The sequence below is a fragment of the Aulonocara stuartgranti genome (genome assembly GCF_965226115.1).
Source record: "Aulonocara stuartgranti genome assembly, chromosome: 23".
NCBI lineage: Eukaryota > Metazoa > Chordata > Actinopteri > Cichliformes > Cichlidae > Aulonocara > Aulonocara stuartgranti.
The window spans coordinates 39,037,141-39,056,153 of NC_138958.1; the positions used below are offsets into that span (position 1 = coordinate 39,037,141).

Consider the following 19,013-nt stretch of genomic DNA (forward strand, 5'->3'; position numbering starts at 1 on the left):
TTAACTGCCTAGCTCTTATAGATACACTGTACTAAACTCTTGAGCCACCCCTCATTTGTTTTTATTTAGCTTTGATTGAGCCAATGCTAAAATGTTTGCAGTGGTTAATGTGATATATAAACGCTATATTAGCTGTAAAGCTAACACATTGTGCCTAACATTATTCCTCATGGTCAGGCTGCTCCACAACCATTCTAACATTCTGTCAACGAAATATAATGTTGACATTAGAAATAAATGGCTATCATCATGTCTGTGACTTATACCCACTTTTTTAATAGAGACGTTTATTTACATGGGATGATCAAACAATAGTACAGGTGCTGGTGCCCACTACTGAATTTTTTAAATTTGTCTGCAGTGTAAATGGTAAATGGCCTGTATTTGTATAGCGCTTTTACTAGTCCCGCCTAGGGACCCCAAAGCGCTTTACACACCCAGTCATCCACCCATTCACACACTGGTGGAGGCAAGCTACAGTTGTAGCCACAGCTGCCCTGGGGCAGACTGACAGAAGCAAGGCTGCCATATCGCGCCATCGGCCTTTCTGGCCAACACCAGTAGGCGGTAGGTAGGTGAAGTGTCTTGCCCAAGGACACAACGACCGAGACTGTCTGAGCCAGGGCTCGAACCGGCAACCTTCCGATTACTAGGCGAACTCCCAACTCCCAACTTGGGCCTCGGCTGTAGTCTTGAATCTCTGTAGATTGAATAATTACACCAAATATTATTGTTCTTACTGTTTAATATTATTGTAGCAGTAGTGTTCCCTCATTTATCGCGGGAGTTGCGTTCTAAAAATAACCCACGATAGGTGAAATCCGCAAAGTATACAACTTTATCATTTACAGCTATTATAGATGTTTTAAGGCTGTAAAACCCCTCACTACACAGTTTTCTCACAGGCACAAACATTTTTACACTTTTCTCTCTTGTTTAAACACTCTCAAAGTTCAAACCTTGGTCGAAAAATCAGCCCAGTATTATAGAATGAAACCAAAGGCATCCACAGGTGCCTTTTACGGTGCAAGACGTTTCGTCCACATTGTTGTGTTTGTTGGGGAGAAAACGTACAAATATACACTACAGCACTTCAGAGTCACAATGCTTGATTTGTGTAAATTTGACAAGCTGAAACTAGAGCAGGGAGATATGACCAAAAACATTTATCACGATATACATTTGAAAATTTGCAATAACGATATGACTGAATATATAATTGACATTAGACAAAATACAACTCCACAACTTTATTAGTGCAAAAAACACAACAGTGTATTTTCAGTTAAACAAGCAGCTGTTTTTTTTAATGTGCATTAAAGTTATATAAAAAATTAACAGTGAAAATGCAAATTCCTTGCTGACAGTTTAACCAAAAGGCATTTCCAGTGGAAATTGGCCGACATATCCTCAGCATAACCATGTATAATATCCACAAAACCTAAAAAGAGGTTATGCACACACAATACGTTAATATTATGTTGAAGCACAGTACTTATCACTCCGCGAGGCGCCTGCCTACGATAGCTGTAATGCTCCGACAATCCATCAAGCGGCGCGAGTTGGTAGCTTAGCAAAGTCGTACTAAAACATTTGACAGATTTTCGAGCGCCGTGTACATAAAATCGTTTCGAGGTCAGTAAACAACCAGAATTCATACATAAGGCACACGGGATTATAAGGGGCACTGTCGATTTTCAGAAAAATCAAAGGATTGATTTTAAGTGTGCCATATTTTCCAAACAACACAATAATAACGACGGCCCGCTAGCATGCTCTACCAGAAATAGTGCTTTGTTGTGTATCTGACGGACGAAAGCTAAACCAGTTCCACACCACTGAAGTTGCAGCATTTTTGTAAACCAATTCTGGTTCATCTGCTTCATTCAACGATCCGCTTTCGCCCTTCTCATTCTCTGTCGCCGCCATGCTTTTTCTGCCATGTGTGTATGAAAACAAAGGCACTGCGCATGCGCGTTTTACCCATATTCTATCGCGATATTTCATTTTCTTATCGTTACCCAACATTATACCGGTATTACTGTGAACGGTATGATATGGCCCAGCCCTAGGTGAAACCATTCTGTACTGTACAGGAGACACGGCACGGAGGAGACTGACAATGGTCTACAGCCAATCAGGACGCAGAACACAATGCACTGTAAAAAAAACAAAAACAAAAAACCAACCAAACCAAAACAAACAGCATGCAAAATTGCACAAAAAATCTGCAAAAACAGCGAGGCTGCAAAAGGTGAACCATGTTATAGCGAGGGACCACTGTAACCATAAAAAGGTAAGGTTGTGGAATATGAAGGGACTAGACTATCCATTGATCAGGTAATGCTTTTAAATAGAGGTCTTGTTTTTTTTGTAGCGTTAATGTTGTAACAGTTAGCGAGTGTTTTCAGACTGTTTTCAAAAGTGCTCAAATAGCCCAGTTTAACCTGCAATGGCTCCTGCAACATGTTCTGCTGCCATGGCGGGGATAAATTCATGATGAAAAGCAGAAAATCGGCTGTCACAGATGATAACTTCAAAAAGTCTGAAGATGCTAATGCATTCCCTCCTTGCAGCGCCTTAGCCCTCCAGAAACCTAGGGTAGACCCTAAATATTCATTCAAAATAAATGAATGAAAGGAAAAAAAAATCCAGGACATTCAAAACCACCATAATTCAGCATAATATTCTTATTACCGTCATAGCTCACAGGACCATATCACTTTTTTTCTCCATCTCTGTTGAAATAACCATGGCCAGTCATTTCTGAAGAACTGAACTCTGAAATGTGCATTGATCTCTGTGATGAGTGGTTATAAATGTCGTCAGAGATTCTCTGAGATTGACATGTTTTTCTGTTGTTTTGTTTTTCCTCACATATCACCCTAGAGCTCAAGGATCAAGTTCATCGGGTGTCCACTGTTAAAAACAATTTTAAACCATGTTTACTCACTTATTTATGATCAAAATGCAGATGTGACTCTAGCTGCTGTGTAGAAAAACGATCCGATGTATGACGGCAGCTGAACCCTCCTGCCATTCATGCTCCAACAGTCAGCCTTTTTTGAAAGTCTTGCCTTCAGTGATCCCAAATCAGATGATCGTGTTACAAAGTATGATTAGGTTTTACTTCCTTAACTTTGGCCTGCAATAAACGTGCATCGCAGCACTTGCATTTTCTGTTTCTCTACTTATTCACTTGAGATTTTCCTCTACTTTTTCACCCACACATTTATACATTTAAATTTTGTCCCACAGCAACAACACAAATGTTGACCGTACATTTCTGGTACAGAAGTCCAATTGAGATGAGCAATGTTTTTTTTTGCTTCTATCGTTTTATTTTTGAGTTTTTTTGTAGCAGTTTGGTATCAATTGTAAAATGGAAGAAAATGAATATCCACGTTTCAATCTATTGTGCAAATATTTGATATTCAGTATTTCCGTCCATTATCTTCATCTTATCCAATTGAGGGTTGTGGGGAGGCTGTTATAGGGCAAAAGGCAGAAAACACCCTAGACAAGATTGCTAATCTGTTGCAAGGCCAACACATAGAGATGGTAACCACTGGCATTTACAGGCAATTTTAGAATGACTAATTTGTCTAGCTCCACGCATGTTGTTAAGACTGTAGGAGTGAGCCACAGTAGCTGGACAGAACACATAGACTACAAAAAGATCCCAGGTTGGATTTGAGGTTGCTGGAAGGTAACAGTGCTAACCACCACACCGTGAGACTTCTGCCACTCCTCTTTAAGCAAACATGCATAGAAATACAGTAAATAAGTTTGTACAATTCTAACAAACTTGAAAGTCAATATTTGGTGTGACCACTTTTATTCTTCAACACAGTCTGAACTCTCTTACGCAGTTTTTCTTGTAGTTCTTTAAGCAGTCTTTAGGAACAGTTCTCCAAGCTCCTTGAAGGACATTCAAAGGTCGTCTTTGGATGTTGCGGTTCAGACTCTGGGGAGGCCAGTCCATGATTGATAGTGTTCACTGTGTGCTTTTCTGTCCTGGTATGCTTTTAATGCATTGGCAGCGTGTTTCGGATCAAGTCATGCTGAAAAATGTCAAATTTGGGTTCGTCGCTCCATGAGACCCGTTGCCACTGATATTCAGTCCAGTTGTTGTGTAATTTGGCGTACTTTCTTTTTCTCCCTGTTTCCCTTCCTTCCACTGAGACCACTTGTGATTAGGATTGAGTGAACAGTAGATGATCTACTAAAGGGCTAGATGCAACTCTCAGGTCTTGTGTCAGGTCTTTCCTGGATGTTTTTCCTGTTTCTTAAGGACATGACTTTCAGATACTGTTAATCTGCTGTAAATAGATTTTTAGGCCTGTCACTTCTTCTTTTGGCTGTCACTTGTCTGGTTTTCTCAACGTTTTTAAGGACACACTGAAGATCATGATAAGATATGTGAAGTATTTGTTTTATAGCTCAAAACAAACAAAAAAACTCAGCTTTATGTTTGTCAAACTGTTATCTTTGGCATTTTTCTTAGAGTCAAAGGAAGCTGAACAAGTGATGTTTTTGGAACAATTTGCTAGAAACAAAGTGCATAAAGATGAAATGTAATATTGGTTCTTTACAAAGTTATGTGTAGACAAAACACTGGCTAATCTCTTGAGTTAGGCATCTGAAAAATGAATGAAAAACTCAATGGAAAAATTTTGATAGAGCTTCAGAAAGCTTGGAGAATTATTACCCAAACCCAAGACTTAGTTGGTCTTGTTCTTGAGCAAGATCAAGCCAACTGACCAGCCAGGAACTGCAATCGGCAGATTTCCAGCATTCTTGGCCCTGACTGATGACCAGCTCATCATTCTCCCATAGGTGCTTCTAGTTAATTGGAAGTTTTTCCTCCCTGGTCTGGAAAGCACGATAGCGTTGTTCGCATAATGCCTTTTGCGAATCACTTACCACCAGACTCTTAATGTTTTTCTTGTCAATAAGTTGTGGCGATGCAATTGGAACAGCTGCACTAGTGTCCATCTTCCATTTTTATTTTTTTCCTCTGCTTGTGGGCATCTTTCTTCAGTATATAAGGGTAGACTCGCACTTGTATGTGTATGCTTCTGGAAGACTTGTAGCTTCAGTATGTGCACTCCCCGGACTGCTTACAGTACTGACAAGAACAAGTCCTGATGCATTTTCAGAATTTTGGTTTTCAAAGGAATTGCTAATATGAGTTCTGATGACATCTCCTCATTTTGAAGAAAAGACAGCAAGTAATTTATCTGCAAGGCTGAGATTTAGAAAACCTCATGCTTACATTTAAACTACAAAAATAAGAAGTCTTCAGACGTAGCCAAACGTGCTCAAGTATTATTGCTGTAAATCTGTCCTCGGCTGTTGTCACTCTTCACATTTTGCTCTGTTTTTCTTTCCCTAATGGTGTTTGCTGCTGCATTTTCTCCTTCGGTCTTTCATCACAATGATAACCGTGTAAAATAAAAGCTTTTGATTACATAACTGCTTCTTGGAAATGGCAGCGCTACCCAACAAAGGCAAACAGAGGTCCTTTTTCAGTGTGTTTGGTAGTTATTTCTCCATTTAATAGCTGTGGTTGAACTGGCCTGTCCACAAAGACGAGAGATAAAACATTCCCTCCTTCTGCATGTGCTTGGAAGTGCAATCTTAGTTTCTCTTACTTGAGCAGCTGGCTCTCCTCAGCTCGGAGTGGCAGAACGGCTGCCACGCTCGGTGTCGAGCACCAGCTGGGCCATCTTTGATGCGATCTCAGTGTGGCACCAAAGAAACGATGTGCAAGGCGAGGTCACGGGTTGTGTTTGTTTGCCCTGGTGCAGCAGGGGAAATGGACAACATGTGCTTGATTTTTTTTCATGGCTCGGACTTCCTTCATGGTCACAGTTAAACGGATGGATAACTGGAGAGCAATAACAGCGAATAGCCCGTTTCTGACACAATATCAGTGCATAAATTGTTATAATTACCTCCATGGGTACAGCGTGGGCAGATAGGTGGAGAATTTTTAAAATTTATTTATTTAATTTCACAGAAGTGGCTGATAAATCTTTTATTTTGTGAAACTTTTGCGGTCAGTCAACTCCAAACACAGTGTTGAATCATTTGCTGCTGGAGCTGCTTTACTAATTTGCTTTCAGTTTTCCAGTAGTGTATTAATAATAGGGCTGTGCGATATGACCAAAATCTCATATCCCGATATAAGACATCTATCGTCCCGATAACAGTATATATATATATCACAAAATTTTAACATTTTCTGTAAATTCTGTGACTCTCGGGCAGCTTGACTTGCGTGAATTGTTTCAAGCTGGGCGTCGTGTACCTGGAGTCAAGTGTTTTAACAGATGCATAAAATAAAACATGAATGTTTGTTATCATCTTATCTTTCTAATCTTATCTAATCTAATTCTTTTCATGTCAGTTGATGTCTATGATGATATAAATCGAGTCATTATTTATGCCAGTTTTTAAGGTCCCTGTTTTCTCCTGAGATGCAAAGTTGTAATTTAATTTTTGGTTAAAATATTTGATTTAATTTTTAATTCTGACCAGTCAGAAGCTTCAGGTGTTATAGAAGAACACAAACTAAATGAAAAACTGAATTCTTTGGTCAGTTCCAAATAAATAATGTAGATAAAACTAGAAGTTAGAATTACTAGACACCCTGCGATATGATGAAGTTGTCATTTTTACATTTTGCGATATGATGACTACTCTTGGTTGCTGGGGATCAGTCCGCCAGGGCCTTCTGTTCCTGGTCACCGCCCGGAACACATTGCACCCGACCCCTACGGCGCCTCCTGTGGGTAGTGGGCCTGCAGGAGGATGTGCCCATGTCCCTTTTTCAGGCTGTGCCTGGCCGCCCTCGGGCACCCTTCCCAGGCCTGGCTCCAGGGCAGGCCCCTGGTAACCCTGTCCCAGGCAGGGTGAACTGTTCCCTGGATCTTTCACTCATAGGGGTCTGAACCTGAGTCTGAACTCCTCACCCTCAGAGATGGGGTGAGGAGTTCAGCCATCCGAGAGCGGCTCAGAGTAGAGCCGCTGCTCCTTCACATCGAAAGGAGCAGTTGTGTTTTTGGGTTGTTTTTTTTTTTTTGTTTTTTTTTTATGTAGATGTAAGGAGGCTTCTGTTTTTACTCGTGTGATCGAGCCGTTAGCTTGCTCTAAATTACGAGCTACAGTTGACAAGCTAAGTGTGTCCAGTGTTGGATGATTTGTTTGTTTTTTGGGTTGAACTGATTTAATGCAAGTTTGGTCAGCTGACTTAGGTGCATGAGATTAGCTCTCTTGTTCATAGCATTCCCAAAGTGTTTTCATTTATTTAATAAAATATCAGTATTTGGTGTCCAGGACTGCAAAGTCTTGTTTGATGTGTACAGTAATACTGTTGCTCGGGTTGTCATTAGCATTGTCCATTGTTATTTGGTCTTTTTCTCACTCACACTCCTAACATTCTGGTGTGTACGGCATCAGCAACCCAAACATTAGCTGCCAGCCTATCCTGACGTGGCTTTATTCTATTCCAAAAGCATGATTGGCTCGGCTCGGTTCAGCGCTGTTCTTATTGCCATTGGCCTTTCCAGATGTCTGCCAAAACAAGGATGGACTTAGTTCTATTGACTTTATATTGACCATGCCTGATTGTTATCATTTTATCTGGTTTCCAGCCCTAATGTACATATGCAGTAAATGTAAGGGCTAAAGACCTCCGGCAGATGCGGAGCTCAGAGTCGGTGGCCTCTGTACTCCCACAGGCCGGAGAGATCTCTACGAGATATACTGCAAAAGCTTTCTTCTGCAGCAAGCTGAAATCCTAACATGATATTTATCTGCAGAAGAGATTTTGGAAGCTGACGTCAGCCATGCTGTGACTTTGTAAAGTTCTTACACCACGCTTCTTTTCTTTGCGGATGTGGATGTTTGCATGCGACACACAGAATTGAGCCGGTGTTATTTTTGTATTCCCTCCAGGCTGTTCGGTGCTACGATTCACTCATCCTTAAGGCAGAGGGCAAAGTGGACCCTGAGTTATTCTGCCAGCTGGGCCACTTCAACCTCCTCTTGGAGGATTATCCGAAAGGTGAGTCATCTCTTCACCTGCACTCAAGTGGGTTATACGCTCTTTGTTTTTTTCCTGCCACTGTTTTGGTCGAATAAATGATTTCTATTTCAGCTGTCATGCCTTTTGAGTACGTTTCACATTTTTAAGCACAGTAGTTATTGTTCCTCTAAGAACAAACCTCTACAGCTTGCTGCTTGGTCATTTCCTCTCGTAAATCTTTGTTTGCATCTCCTTACAGCATTATCAGCATACCAGAGGTACTACAGTTTACAGTCAGACTACTGGAAGGTAAGACACGCAGGCCTACACGTTCACTTTCCCTTATTGTTTGTGATATTCTCACCTTCTTTCACTCTCACTCTAACACACACACACACACACATTTCCCACACATATACCGGAAGCACGTTTGGTCTCAGCTGGGTTAGATGTTGGCGTAAGATGCGGTTTCAGGTTTCATGTCAGTCATTTTCACTGTTTCCTGCAAAGTTGACACTTGGCGGTGAGCCTAAATTCTAGTTTTGTTTTTTGTTTTTGTTCTTTTTTATCAAATTCTATCAGGTGCTGCAGTGTTATATAATCAGTTAGCCACCAGTTTCTTTTTTCACCCCACTGACGTCTGATTTATTCTGTCCATTTTAGTAGCACATTAGCAAATCTTCACATAAGTTTAGTACCTTTTGGGTTGCTGTAATTTGGTAGGTTGATTTGCTATAGTTAAAAAAAAAACCAAAACACTGCATTGTTTGGTAGCTAAATAATTGCTCACCTTTCTGTCTTTACTCCCAGAATGCCGCCTTTCTGTATGGCCTTGGAATGGTCTACTTCCACTATAATGCCTTTCAGTGGTGAGTGGCAACTTCTTTTTTTCATTATTATGAATATTATTTCTTCATTTGGATAGACACAGGGAGAGTCTGCTGAGATCATTATTATTTATGTAATAAATGCACTGTGAATCTCTTCTGGGGCTGTTCTGGATTAAAGAGAAAATCACATCGGGCTGTGGCAGAATGGTGGTAGATGGGGAAAATGTTACAATGTCACACTACATTATGCTGAGCATAAGTGGATGGATATCAGCTAAACAAGAAAAAATACTGTTGTTTCTTAATGTTTGCCTTTAAAATTTTTTTTACACTTTTTAAAAACAGATTTCATGTGGCTTATTGGACTAGTAGGCTGATAAGATACAGTAGTTACCTTGATGGTAGGTTTTGTTGTTTGCTATTGTGGGTGATATAACCTCAAAATTATGTCAAAATATTTCAAGGCAATTTGCAATAATCATATTTATTAAAAAAAAGCAAAAAGAAAATGAAGAACTAAACGAGGTTTCACAGGTGATTGTAGCTTGCGGGCAGCAGTTTTTATTAGTGCAAATAAAAAAAGAGGGGTGTTTTCCATCTTTGTTTTATAGTGAGCTGAACTTGTTAACACTAGATTCAGGCAGCAGCTTCAGAGTGCAGTAGATATCGGTCAAGCTGCGTTCATTTGCACATAAGTACATATGTAAACCAAAATAGTCACCATCAAAATAAAAGCAACAAAGTTTTTGTGATTTTGAGGATAAATCGCAAAAACCAGTAATCCATTCTCTGTTGGGGAGTTTATCAAAGTGTGTTTGGTGCCTGATGTAAACTTATTTACATTTGAATCCTAATTTCCCATTGCCCGCATGTGGGCCGTTCAGGGACCCGTTAGATGAGACAGACAATGCCATTTTCATGCCTAGATTATGGATATGCTTGTTAGCTGGATTTAGATAAAGAATGGTTTGCACCAATTTGTGAATCTATCAGCTACTCTGCTAACTCAGCCTCTGTGGACAATTTGTAAGTGTTTTAGGACATTTGAGGGGTGTACCACGAAGCCAGGTTAACGGGTTGACAAGCTGGGTTGAGCTTAAAGTCTGGGTTTTCTGAGTGAATAGTCATGTGATGCGTGGAACGTGCCTTTTTACATGAGCGCACACAGAGCCTATAGCAGACAGCCTCGCTTAACAGAGGAAGCCGATAACCACCTCATGATAACGGCATCATAAAACAACATCACCAGACAGCAGCCACTGCTTTTAAGATGTATCTCAGGAAATAAATCCCTCCTTTGTTCTCCACATGGACTGTTGACCTGCATGAAGCCGAAGAATGCCCATATGTGATTGGTCACTTAGTAATACTCTGTCTACAAGCAGGCTACAAATACTGCTCAAAAGTGATCCAATCCACCGACTGCTCATTTATTAAACCCACACCAAATCCGTGAAGTCTTTGGCAGCAGCACACCTATGATCAGTGTCAAGTATTTGAGCAATTTCAAATATTAAAATTAAAAATATTGGTGTGCTCTACTGATGCAAGACAGAAGTTGCATGCCTCAGAAGATGGCACTTTCAAACAGCAACAACGGTGAGCACAACGATTCAAGGGAGTTATCCAAAGAAGCGTGCCTCTGTGATTACACAGCTCAGTTGTAGTCTGTATATGTTTACCAGCTGAAAATCTGCCTTTGATGGTGAGCTGTCCTATCTTGTTTCCATAGCAACGCCACGGCCAGCAAGAGAGACTCTGTTCTGGCTGAGTTGCCAATAAGAATCAGCTAAATTAGATTCTTCGAGATGCAGACATCAGCAAATCCAGCTGTTACCAGCTGCAGGCAAATTCCACTGAGGCGTTGTTTTCAACACGTGATTGTTTTCAGAGACATTTTTCAGATGTCAGGACATTTTTACCACTTGCTTCTTTTGTTGTTTCCAGTGGTACATCTAATGCACGTTTATCTACCATTTGAATTTATTTACCATCACAAATCATCATTATCTGACTCTCACTGGTGCCATTGAATGAAGCGGCCAGTTGAGAGCTGGAGAGCTAACTCAGAGATAATGGTCTTCTTGCACAGATCTGCATCTGCTCTGTTTACAGCCACTTTGGGCGGTTCTGTGAAGGGAGTAGTATGGTCTGTTGTAAGAAATCTTCAGTCTTTGGTCGGTTTTCTATTTGAAACGGTCTTTACTGCTTATTGAAGAGGACTCAGGGTGCTTTATATTGTAAGGTAGAGAGCCCACAATAGTAGAGAGAGAATCTGAACACTCAGGTGACCCCCATGAGCAAGCACTTGGTGACAGTGGGAAGGAAAAACTCCCTATAAACAGGAAGAAACCTCTGACAGAACCAGGAGATGAGACAAAGACGCACTGTGGAAGTGGTGAATGTGTGATGATGTAACCTGCGGCGCACGAAACGACCAATGTGGCGGGTATTGTGGCGGCTTAAAGGGTGTCCACACAGGAAGTAATGTGTCATTTAGGTCGCAAGCTGACATACTATTCGCATAGAAATGACTAATGAATTTGTTGATCATGAAATGTCATTTAACACATTTCCGGTCAGTTTGGAGCTAGATAGAAACCCTCAAAAAGCGTTAAATAAAAGCTTAGATTGCTTAAACTTTTTATTGTGTGTAACAAACAGGGTGCGTTCTCAGTTTCCAGGGAAGAAGCATCTTTAGTGTTGAGTAGAAGATGGCACGCCGGCAGCATGACTGGAACAAGCAGCTGCTGTCGGAGATCAGCTTTTGCTAATACCTCGAGTTTTTCTCTGAATCTAAATGTTTCTATTAATCACCCTTCTCTTTTTTCTCCCCCTCCCCGCCCACCACCGCTTCCTTTTAATTCTCCCACAGGGCGATCAAAGCATTCCAGGAGGTGCTGTACATTGACCCGGGGTTCTCCCGGGCTAAGGAGATCCACCTGCGCCTAGGTCTCATGTTCAAGGTCAACACAGACTACGAGTCAAGCCTAAAGGTACGTGCAGCTTAAAGAGTCGCGCATCACTCTTGAACGAATCCCGAGAACCGGCGATGAAGCGAACAAAAGCAAAGGTGGATTTTGTCAACAGCAGCGGTTTCACACTTCAAGCTGACCTTGAAGCGTGAAACGAGCGAGCAGAGCACGACACAAAAAGGATGGGAGCTCCCATTCAGTGCCTGAATAAGCTGGCAGCTAGTGACAAATATAAGAGTGAATAAGTGATTGATTCTGTCTACTCATTTCTCTCTTACAGCATTTTCAGCTGGCTTTGATTGACTCCAACCCCTGCACTTTGTCCAAAGCTGAAAGTAAGCACCTTTTCTATTTATTTGAGTGTTATGTTATTAATTGTATCTAACCGCTTTTGTGAATATGCATCATTACTTTTTATTCTTTCAGCTCTCCCCTCCATCTTTTCTCCTTTCACCATCCTTCTGTACGCAGCGTTAGACCGGTGGTTTCGCTTCAGTCTACTTAGAGCACTGGAATTATTTGATATGCTGCTCCCATCTCATCTCGCCCGCCGTGCTACCTGTTACCTTGGTGATAGCAATATCCATTTTTGCCCAGGCTCCCGCTGTTTGCCTTTGCTTCTTTGTGTCCCCCCTCACTGCTTTTCTAACTCGCTCACATACGTAGCAAGGGCAGCCCCCATCTTACTCCCCACCCCCCTCCCTCTCTCTTTCTCTCGCTTGTTCGTGCTCTCTCTCTCCCTCCTCTCCACTCTCTCTCTCCCTCTCCATCTGCTGAGAGTCACTCAGGCAGCTTAGATCAGACACTGCAGCGATCCAGACAAAGGAAGGTGCTGCCAGGAGCACAGCTTACCTACCTGCTCTGTTCATGTAGACTGGGCCAGCCTCGGGTTTCTGACACCTCTTTTTTATTGACAGCTCAGCACTACTTTCCAAAGACTTTTGGAAACACACTGAGGAGGGACTCAGTTTTTCTTGAAATGTTGAGTAACCTCTAACACGCTTGTGTTCTTGTCTCTCTCTCTCTCTTTTTTTTTTTGTAGTTCAGTTCCACATTGCTCATCTGTATGAGATTCAGGTAAGTGTTTGATGCTTGATTCGACCTGCACTTGAGCTCTGCTTGCTCTCAAGGGTACAAGACTAGATTTGCCCCCACCCCCCCATCTATGCTGAGTAATTGAGAAGGAGGGGGGGGTGTAAGTGCTGCATGTCGATTGAATGTGGAACAGCGAGGCGAATAGCTTTGACTTAGCGGTGTAAAAAAATAGCAGGGCGTCTGAATGCCGGGGATTGCCCTGTTTCCTATTTTCTCTTTTCTTTTTCTTTTTAAATTTGAACTACGTGCTGACAAATTGAGGACGGAGCAGGGTGCTTGAGTGGGTGGCGCGCGGGAGGGGATAGGAGATTACTCTCGGCCGATCGACAGGGTTGCCACGGAAACAAGAAAGTCTGTCTCCCCCTCTTTTGTATGCTGGTGGTCTCCCTCTCTCTGTCTTTATGTGGGTTTCATTGGCGAGGTACAGTAGCTCTCGGCAGCTCAGGGATGCGTTTATCTTTTTTTTTTTTTTTTTTTTTTGAATTATTTATTTTATTGTATTTTATTTTTTTTAATTGTGCTGTGTCAGAACACGCCGCTGCAGTGAAAGACCCCCGGCTAAATTAAGAAGGGTGGGAAGTGCAGTCAGCATGATTACTACATTCCTGTCTCCTGCTGCAGGTTAACAGAGATGGAAAGACGGCCAAAATAGCAACTATAAAAAAAAACTATAACTATAAACTAAAAGCTATAGGTCTACACTATTGTTGGTTTTTGTTTTGTGTTTTTTTTTTTTACTTTTTTAATCCTTGATACATTTCCTCTTATCCTTTTCCCATATCCAGAAGAAATACCGGGCTTCCAAGGAGGCTTACGAGAGCCTTCTGCAGACAGAGGATCTTCCTGCGCAGGTGAAGGCCACTACCCTGCAGCAGTTAGGTAAGGTTTTCTAAGGATATATCATAGTTTTGATATTTCTTAAAAACAAACACACAGTTGGGTAATTGGATATATTCCCAGGCTGGATGCATCACACGGTGGAGCAGCTCGGGGACAGAGGAAGCAGGGACAGCTATGCCATCCAGTGTCTGCAGAAGTCTCTGGAGGCCGACCCTAACTCTGGACAGTCCTGGTACTTCCTTGGCAGGTATGCTGCACACTGGAAAAACAGCCTACAGAGGATTGTAGCGTTTGATACTAGTGTGCTCCTTACCTCTGCTTTCCTGAAATAAAGCAATAAAATAATGGATTGTGAGGCTCTAAAAGCAGTGTGTGGGCTGTTTGTGTGTCCTGGACAGCTGAGCTGGACAAGCCCCAATTCCTTTCTGATTAGCTATTAGGTCTATGCATTAGTGGCTAATGCTGCTGGCTAGCTGCTCCTAGGCATGTATTTCCAGCTCCATATTTTTATTTTTCAACTTCATTAGAGTGGCTTTGCATGATTAGCAGTTAAAAATAACCCCCATTAACTTTGGGCTCCTTGTTCATACTCTGTCTGAAACAAGCAGTTCTAGCTCACTTTACTCTCCTTTTAAGCTACTTTTAATCTAATTGGCTCCCCCCTCGCAGACTGAAGAGCTTCCGTCTTTCCACTTCTTTTATTTTTCTCTTTTTGTTTTGTTTGTTTGTTGGTGACCACACACTACTCCACTGAGAATTTAGATTCCAGTTCAGCATCTATGCATGCACCCCGGGCAGCAGACTTGAAGCGAACGTCAGGACTAGAACAGGAGTAGCTACTTAAGAATTGGGTTTTCAGCTGTCAGTGTCCTCAGTGGAATAAAATCAAGGCTTAAGAAAAAGCATGGGAATTTGGGCTGTGTTGTAAAAGGTTTATTGAAGGTGAAATTTAAATCCATAGCTTGGCAATATCAGCACTGTGTTCTCTTTGGTGGTTGATCAGGGAGGTACATTCTTTTGGCGCATCATTTTGTGTATTGGTTGTCACTTTTTGGCCGAAAGCAGATTAGTAATGGAGGTGAGGAGAATCAGAAATTGCCACCACCACTTTACACAGAGGGCTTCATTTTCCGATCCTCCTCATGTTTTAATTTCCTTAATGACTCTGTGGGTGAGCCTTCTCTATTGCCATTGTCTAGTTGATTGAAAGTATTTGTTCTGTTATGGATCTGGTAACACCAGGTGTCAGCTGGTGTTACCCTTTAAGCATGTCAAAGGGTGGAATTTGTAAAGAGGAATGTATTTTTGGAATATTATTTCCATATCGTGACAGCCTTTGTCTTTCCACAGGTGCTACTCCAGTATTGGGAAAGTCCAGGATGCCTTCATGTCTTATCGGCAATCCATAGACAAATCAGAGGCCAATGCAGACACCTGGTGCTCAATAGGGTAACTTTTGTATTTAAAAGTAATCTATTACTTGTTTTCACAAAGAAAAATATTTAAAACCATTTTTTTCTGCATCATCATTATAATTTTTCTTCCCCCTTCTATCGTCATCCTCCCCTCCCTCTTCCCCCCTCTGCCCCTGTCCTCAGGGTGTTGTACCAGCAGCAGAACCAGCCCATGGACGCTCTGCAGGCGTACATCTGCGCCGTGCAGCTGGACCACAGCCACGCCGCTGCCTGGATGGACCTGGGCACGCTGTACGAGTCCTGCAACCAGCCGCACGACGCCATCAAGTGCTACATCAATGCCACTCGCAGCAAGGGCTGCACCAACACTGTTGCGCTAACCCACCGCATCAAATGCCTGCAGGTGGGTGGTGAGGAGGATATCATAGAAGAACCAACCATGCAAAGGCTGTTTGGATGGGTATATGGCGTCAGCTGGATTATTTTGTTTGAAGAAAATTTAACAGAAGTGCAAAGATATTTGTCTAACAGCAACAGTGAGGTTTTCATAAACGGTTTTTCCCCAGGTTAGGCAGTCGAGTAGCTTTAATTGTAGCATGTTGAGATGAGAACGCTTACTGAAACTGCTGGTTGCGATTTCCTTCTTACAATTGCAGGATAAAGTTAGCGTTTTTACATTTTAGGGTCAAATCTGTGTTTCTGCATTGTGACATAAATATGATTTGATTTTCACACAATGCCTTTAAAGCAGATAAGCACATCCCAGTTTGCATATCTGTGAGGGGAGGGTGTCAAGTAACCTCGTGATTTCAGTCAGTGAGGTGGCAGTCAGGTGAGGTGGGGTGGCCTGATTTTATTTTCAAAACAGGAATCTGATCTTTACAACACGTCTTTGAGGAAGACAACTGTTGCACGAGGAACCAAGTTTTCTGAGAACCTTGCAAAAAGAGCTGTGGATGTTCAGCAGGCCAGAGGAGATTACATAACCATCTGAGAAGAGTTTAGATTCGACTGATCTGCAGTCAGACTGCTGTTGCCAGTAAAGAAGAATTATCCTCTATACTTCATAGTGTGGTTCCTGTGCAACCTGAATTATGTTCCCAGACTAACTTCTAAACAGGTTGAGCCTCCCATATTGGCTCATGTTCCTGAGTCCACTAACAGCAGAGCGCTGATTAACAGTAATATTAATGGCTGGCCTACAAGGAGAAAGCCACCGCTCTCCATAAAGCATACTGCTACCCATATGCAGTTTACTGATGATCACATGGGTGAGCCAGACAGCTGCTGGAACAATGTTTTGTGGACATAGGAGACTAAAATAAATTGTTTTGGTCAAAGAAAGGGAAACGGTGCATAAGACAGTGTGAAGCACGGCGGTGGTAGTATCATGATTTGATTCTGTTGTGATGTATATCGGCCAAGATGGCTTGTTCTTCCTGACACATCCATCCCATTTATCCAAGCTTGGGGCCGGCTTGTGACCTCCTGAGGCTGGGTTTGTCTTCCTGTCTTATGCAAAGTCAAATAGAAATGCTGTAGAAGGGCCTGAGGAAGCTCACCAGCATCTTGATTACATTCTTTTTAATGAAATAGTTTAAATTTCCTCCAAGCTAAGCCAGACTGATCAAAAGGCGAAACCGTTAGCTGCAGTTATTGCTGTAAAAGTGGCTCACAGGCTGTTAAGAGCTAAGGCTCAGTGTTTCCCTCCTCACAGATATGCAATACTGGATCATCTGTATCGAGAAATGAATGGATGTCCAAGTTGAATGTTTTCACTTTTAAGGTATTTATGTGGAAATGAGGAGAATCTTTTTCCTGTAATTGTAAGTGCTCTGTGAATAAGCATCATTGGGCTTTATGTTTTTTTTCAACCAATCAAAAGACGTGTAACCTACTTTATCCCTGATTGAAGTTTGCTTTAATTTGTTGGAGCTGCTCTGGGGTTCACCGGAGTTGTTTGGCGTGGCTCATGCAGATAACGGGCAGAAAACAGTGCAGTGAACGCCACAGACACAAAATGATACCAGTGCAGGCTTCGTAGTAGGCTCCCTTTAGCATTAGTAGCCTCTCCCTTTTTCTGAACCTTCCTAATCCTAAAACTCCCTTGCACTTGGATAGCAACGCATGTGGTTTCTAAAGGGCTCTTCTCCAGTACCTTAATCTTCTTCTCTGCCTTTTGCTGTTCTTTACCATCCCTTTGAGGTTTAAATGAAATCATTCCTAAGGGATGCGATTAGACAAGCACAACAGAGACTTCGGAGGTCAAAGAATAAACCTGCTACACCCTTTGAGAAATAATTAGGTCTCCTTTTTACGGATTTCGAGAACGATTGGCGCTAACGGCAGCTGATGTTAGCTGAGCGAAGTGGCCCTCAGCCCTCCCGCAGATTTAAAACCTGGGCGACCCCACATCTCATGCGTTAATTTATTCATCTATGCTGTCATTTTTTCCTTTACATATGCATGAAGGAATGTTACATTACCACCCAGTTTACTATAGCATAATTTCATGGCATTAAGACAAGCTCCACTGGCTTGTTTTAATGGACACTGTGACTGTGTTTGGGATCACTGTTGCTGAATGTACCTCCTCATGTTGTTAATGACATGACTGTAGGGTTGAGTTAGCCAGACCAGTGCAAGTTGGCATAATCACTGTCAGATTCTCAACTTGGCTTCACTTGTTGTTTTATTTATTTATTTATTTTTAACCTCTGCCAACTTACCATTGCTAATCATTTCTTTGTTTTGAGGTCATCGTTTTCAAAAAAAAAAGAAAAAGCCTTGTATTTTATTATTTTTTTTATTTTTATTTTTTTCACGTCGTTCTCCATTCCCCTAGGCTCAGTTGAGTAACCCCCAGCTCAGTAGCCTACAGAGTAAAAGTAAAATGCTCCCTCTTATTGAGGAGGCATGGAGTCTGCCAATCCCAGCTGAGCTAACCTCCAGGCAGGGAGGCCTGAGCAGTGCACCACAGCAGGTGAGAGACCAGATAGAGCAACTTACCCCACCCACTCCTCCTTCCTCCCCTCTTCTTGCCTCCCCCCGCCTCCTACCTCCCCTCCCTTCCTCTGAGTCCAAACTCAGACACTTAGGCTCTCGAAACACACACGCACACACCCGCAGGGCAGCACACACGCATGCACTGTCGTACATAACGATGGGTAACGCTTGAGCTCAATAACAAGGCGACCCCTCAAAATAAAAATGCCTTTATTTCTCTGCTGCCCTCACGATTGGAGACCTCGACTGCATTCCGAGTCTTCTTTTGTCGCAGCTTATCGCAATTGGCTACTGCTAGAAGCTCACGGGGTCACGGCCGCTTCACAGCAAAACCGAGCCAAGTGCTATCCATCCGCTGCACTCCCTTCTCCTTTTTTTCTTTTTTCTTTTCTTTGTTTTTTTTGGCCTCCAGCAGTCACATGGCTTCACCCATCACACTCAGTTTGATTCAAAAACCGAAAAAATCCGATAAATGATTTTTTTTCTCATTATTTTTCCTTTTCGATTTCTTCTTTTAATCCTTTTTTTCCTAAATCTAACCTGGTATTCGGGATTACACCCCACCCCTAGTCTCCTCCACCCCCCCTCCCTCATCATGATCAGATTAAAGGGCTCTAATTAAAAGTAAAGTGGCTGTGTTTCTACTTCTCACACACACTTTGCCTCTTTCTTTTTTGTTTGATGCGTTCTCTTTTTTTGTTTTGTTTTTTCCCTGGTGGGGGCTTTTCTTCACCCTGCCTCGGTGTGATCGGTGAGGTCGTGCTGCCGTAGACTGTCCCCAGGCTTCCTATTGGCTCTGTTCGTCTTCCTCCTCCCC

The 19,013-nt window shown here is 42.2% G+C and overlaps 1 protein-coding gene across 2 annotated transcripts in view; it reads left to right on the top strand.

The window, feature by feature from the left end:
* LOC309700629 (lysine-specific demethylase 6A-like) overlaps window positions 1–19,013 on the top strand; it is a 35,683-nt gene that overhangs the window by 6,761 nt on the left and 9,909 nt on the right. The window contains exons 3-13 of one of the 2 annotated variants that reach the window (XM_082524309.1): window positions 7,966–8,074; window positions 8,295–8,344; window positions 8,846–8,904; window positions 11,741–11,861; window positions 12,121–12,175; window positions 12,883–12,917; window positions 13,721–13,814; window positions 13,896–14,022; window positions 15,126–15,224; window positions 15,374–15,593; window positions 18,036–18,173. In XM_082524309.1, coding sequence (XP_082380435.1) covers window positions 7,966–8,074; window positions 8,295–8,344; window positions 8,846–8,904; window positions 11,741–11,861; window positions 12,121–12,175; window positions 12,883–12,917; window positions 13,721–13,814; window positions 13,896–14,022; window positions 15,126–15,224; window positions 15,374–15,593; window positions 18,036–18,173 — 1,107 coding nt within the window. The remainder of the gene's footprint in view (window positions 1–7,965; window positions 8,075–8,294; window positions 8,345–8,845; window positions 8,905–11,740; window positions 11,862–12,120; window positions 12,176–12,882; window positions 12,918–13,720; window positions 13,815–13,895; window positions 14,023–15,125; window positions 15,225–15,373; window positions 15,594–18,035; window positions 18,174–19,013) is intronic. The other variant, XM_082524310.1, reaches the window with a different exon arrangement.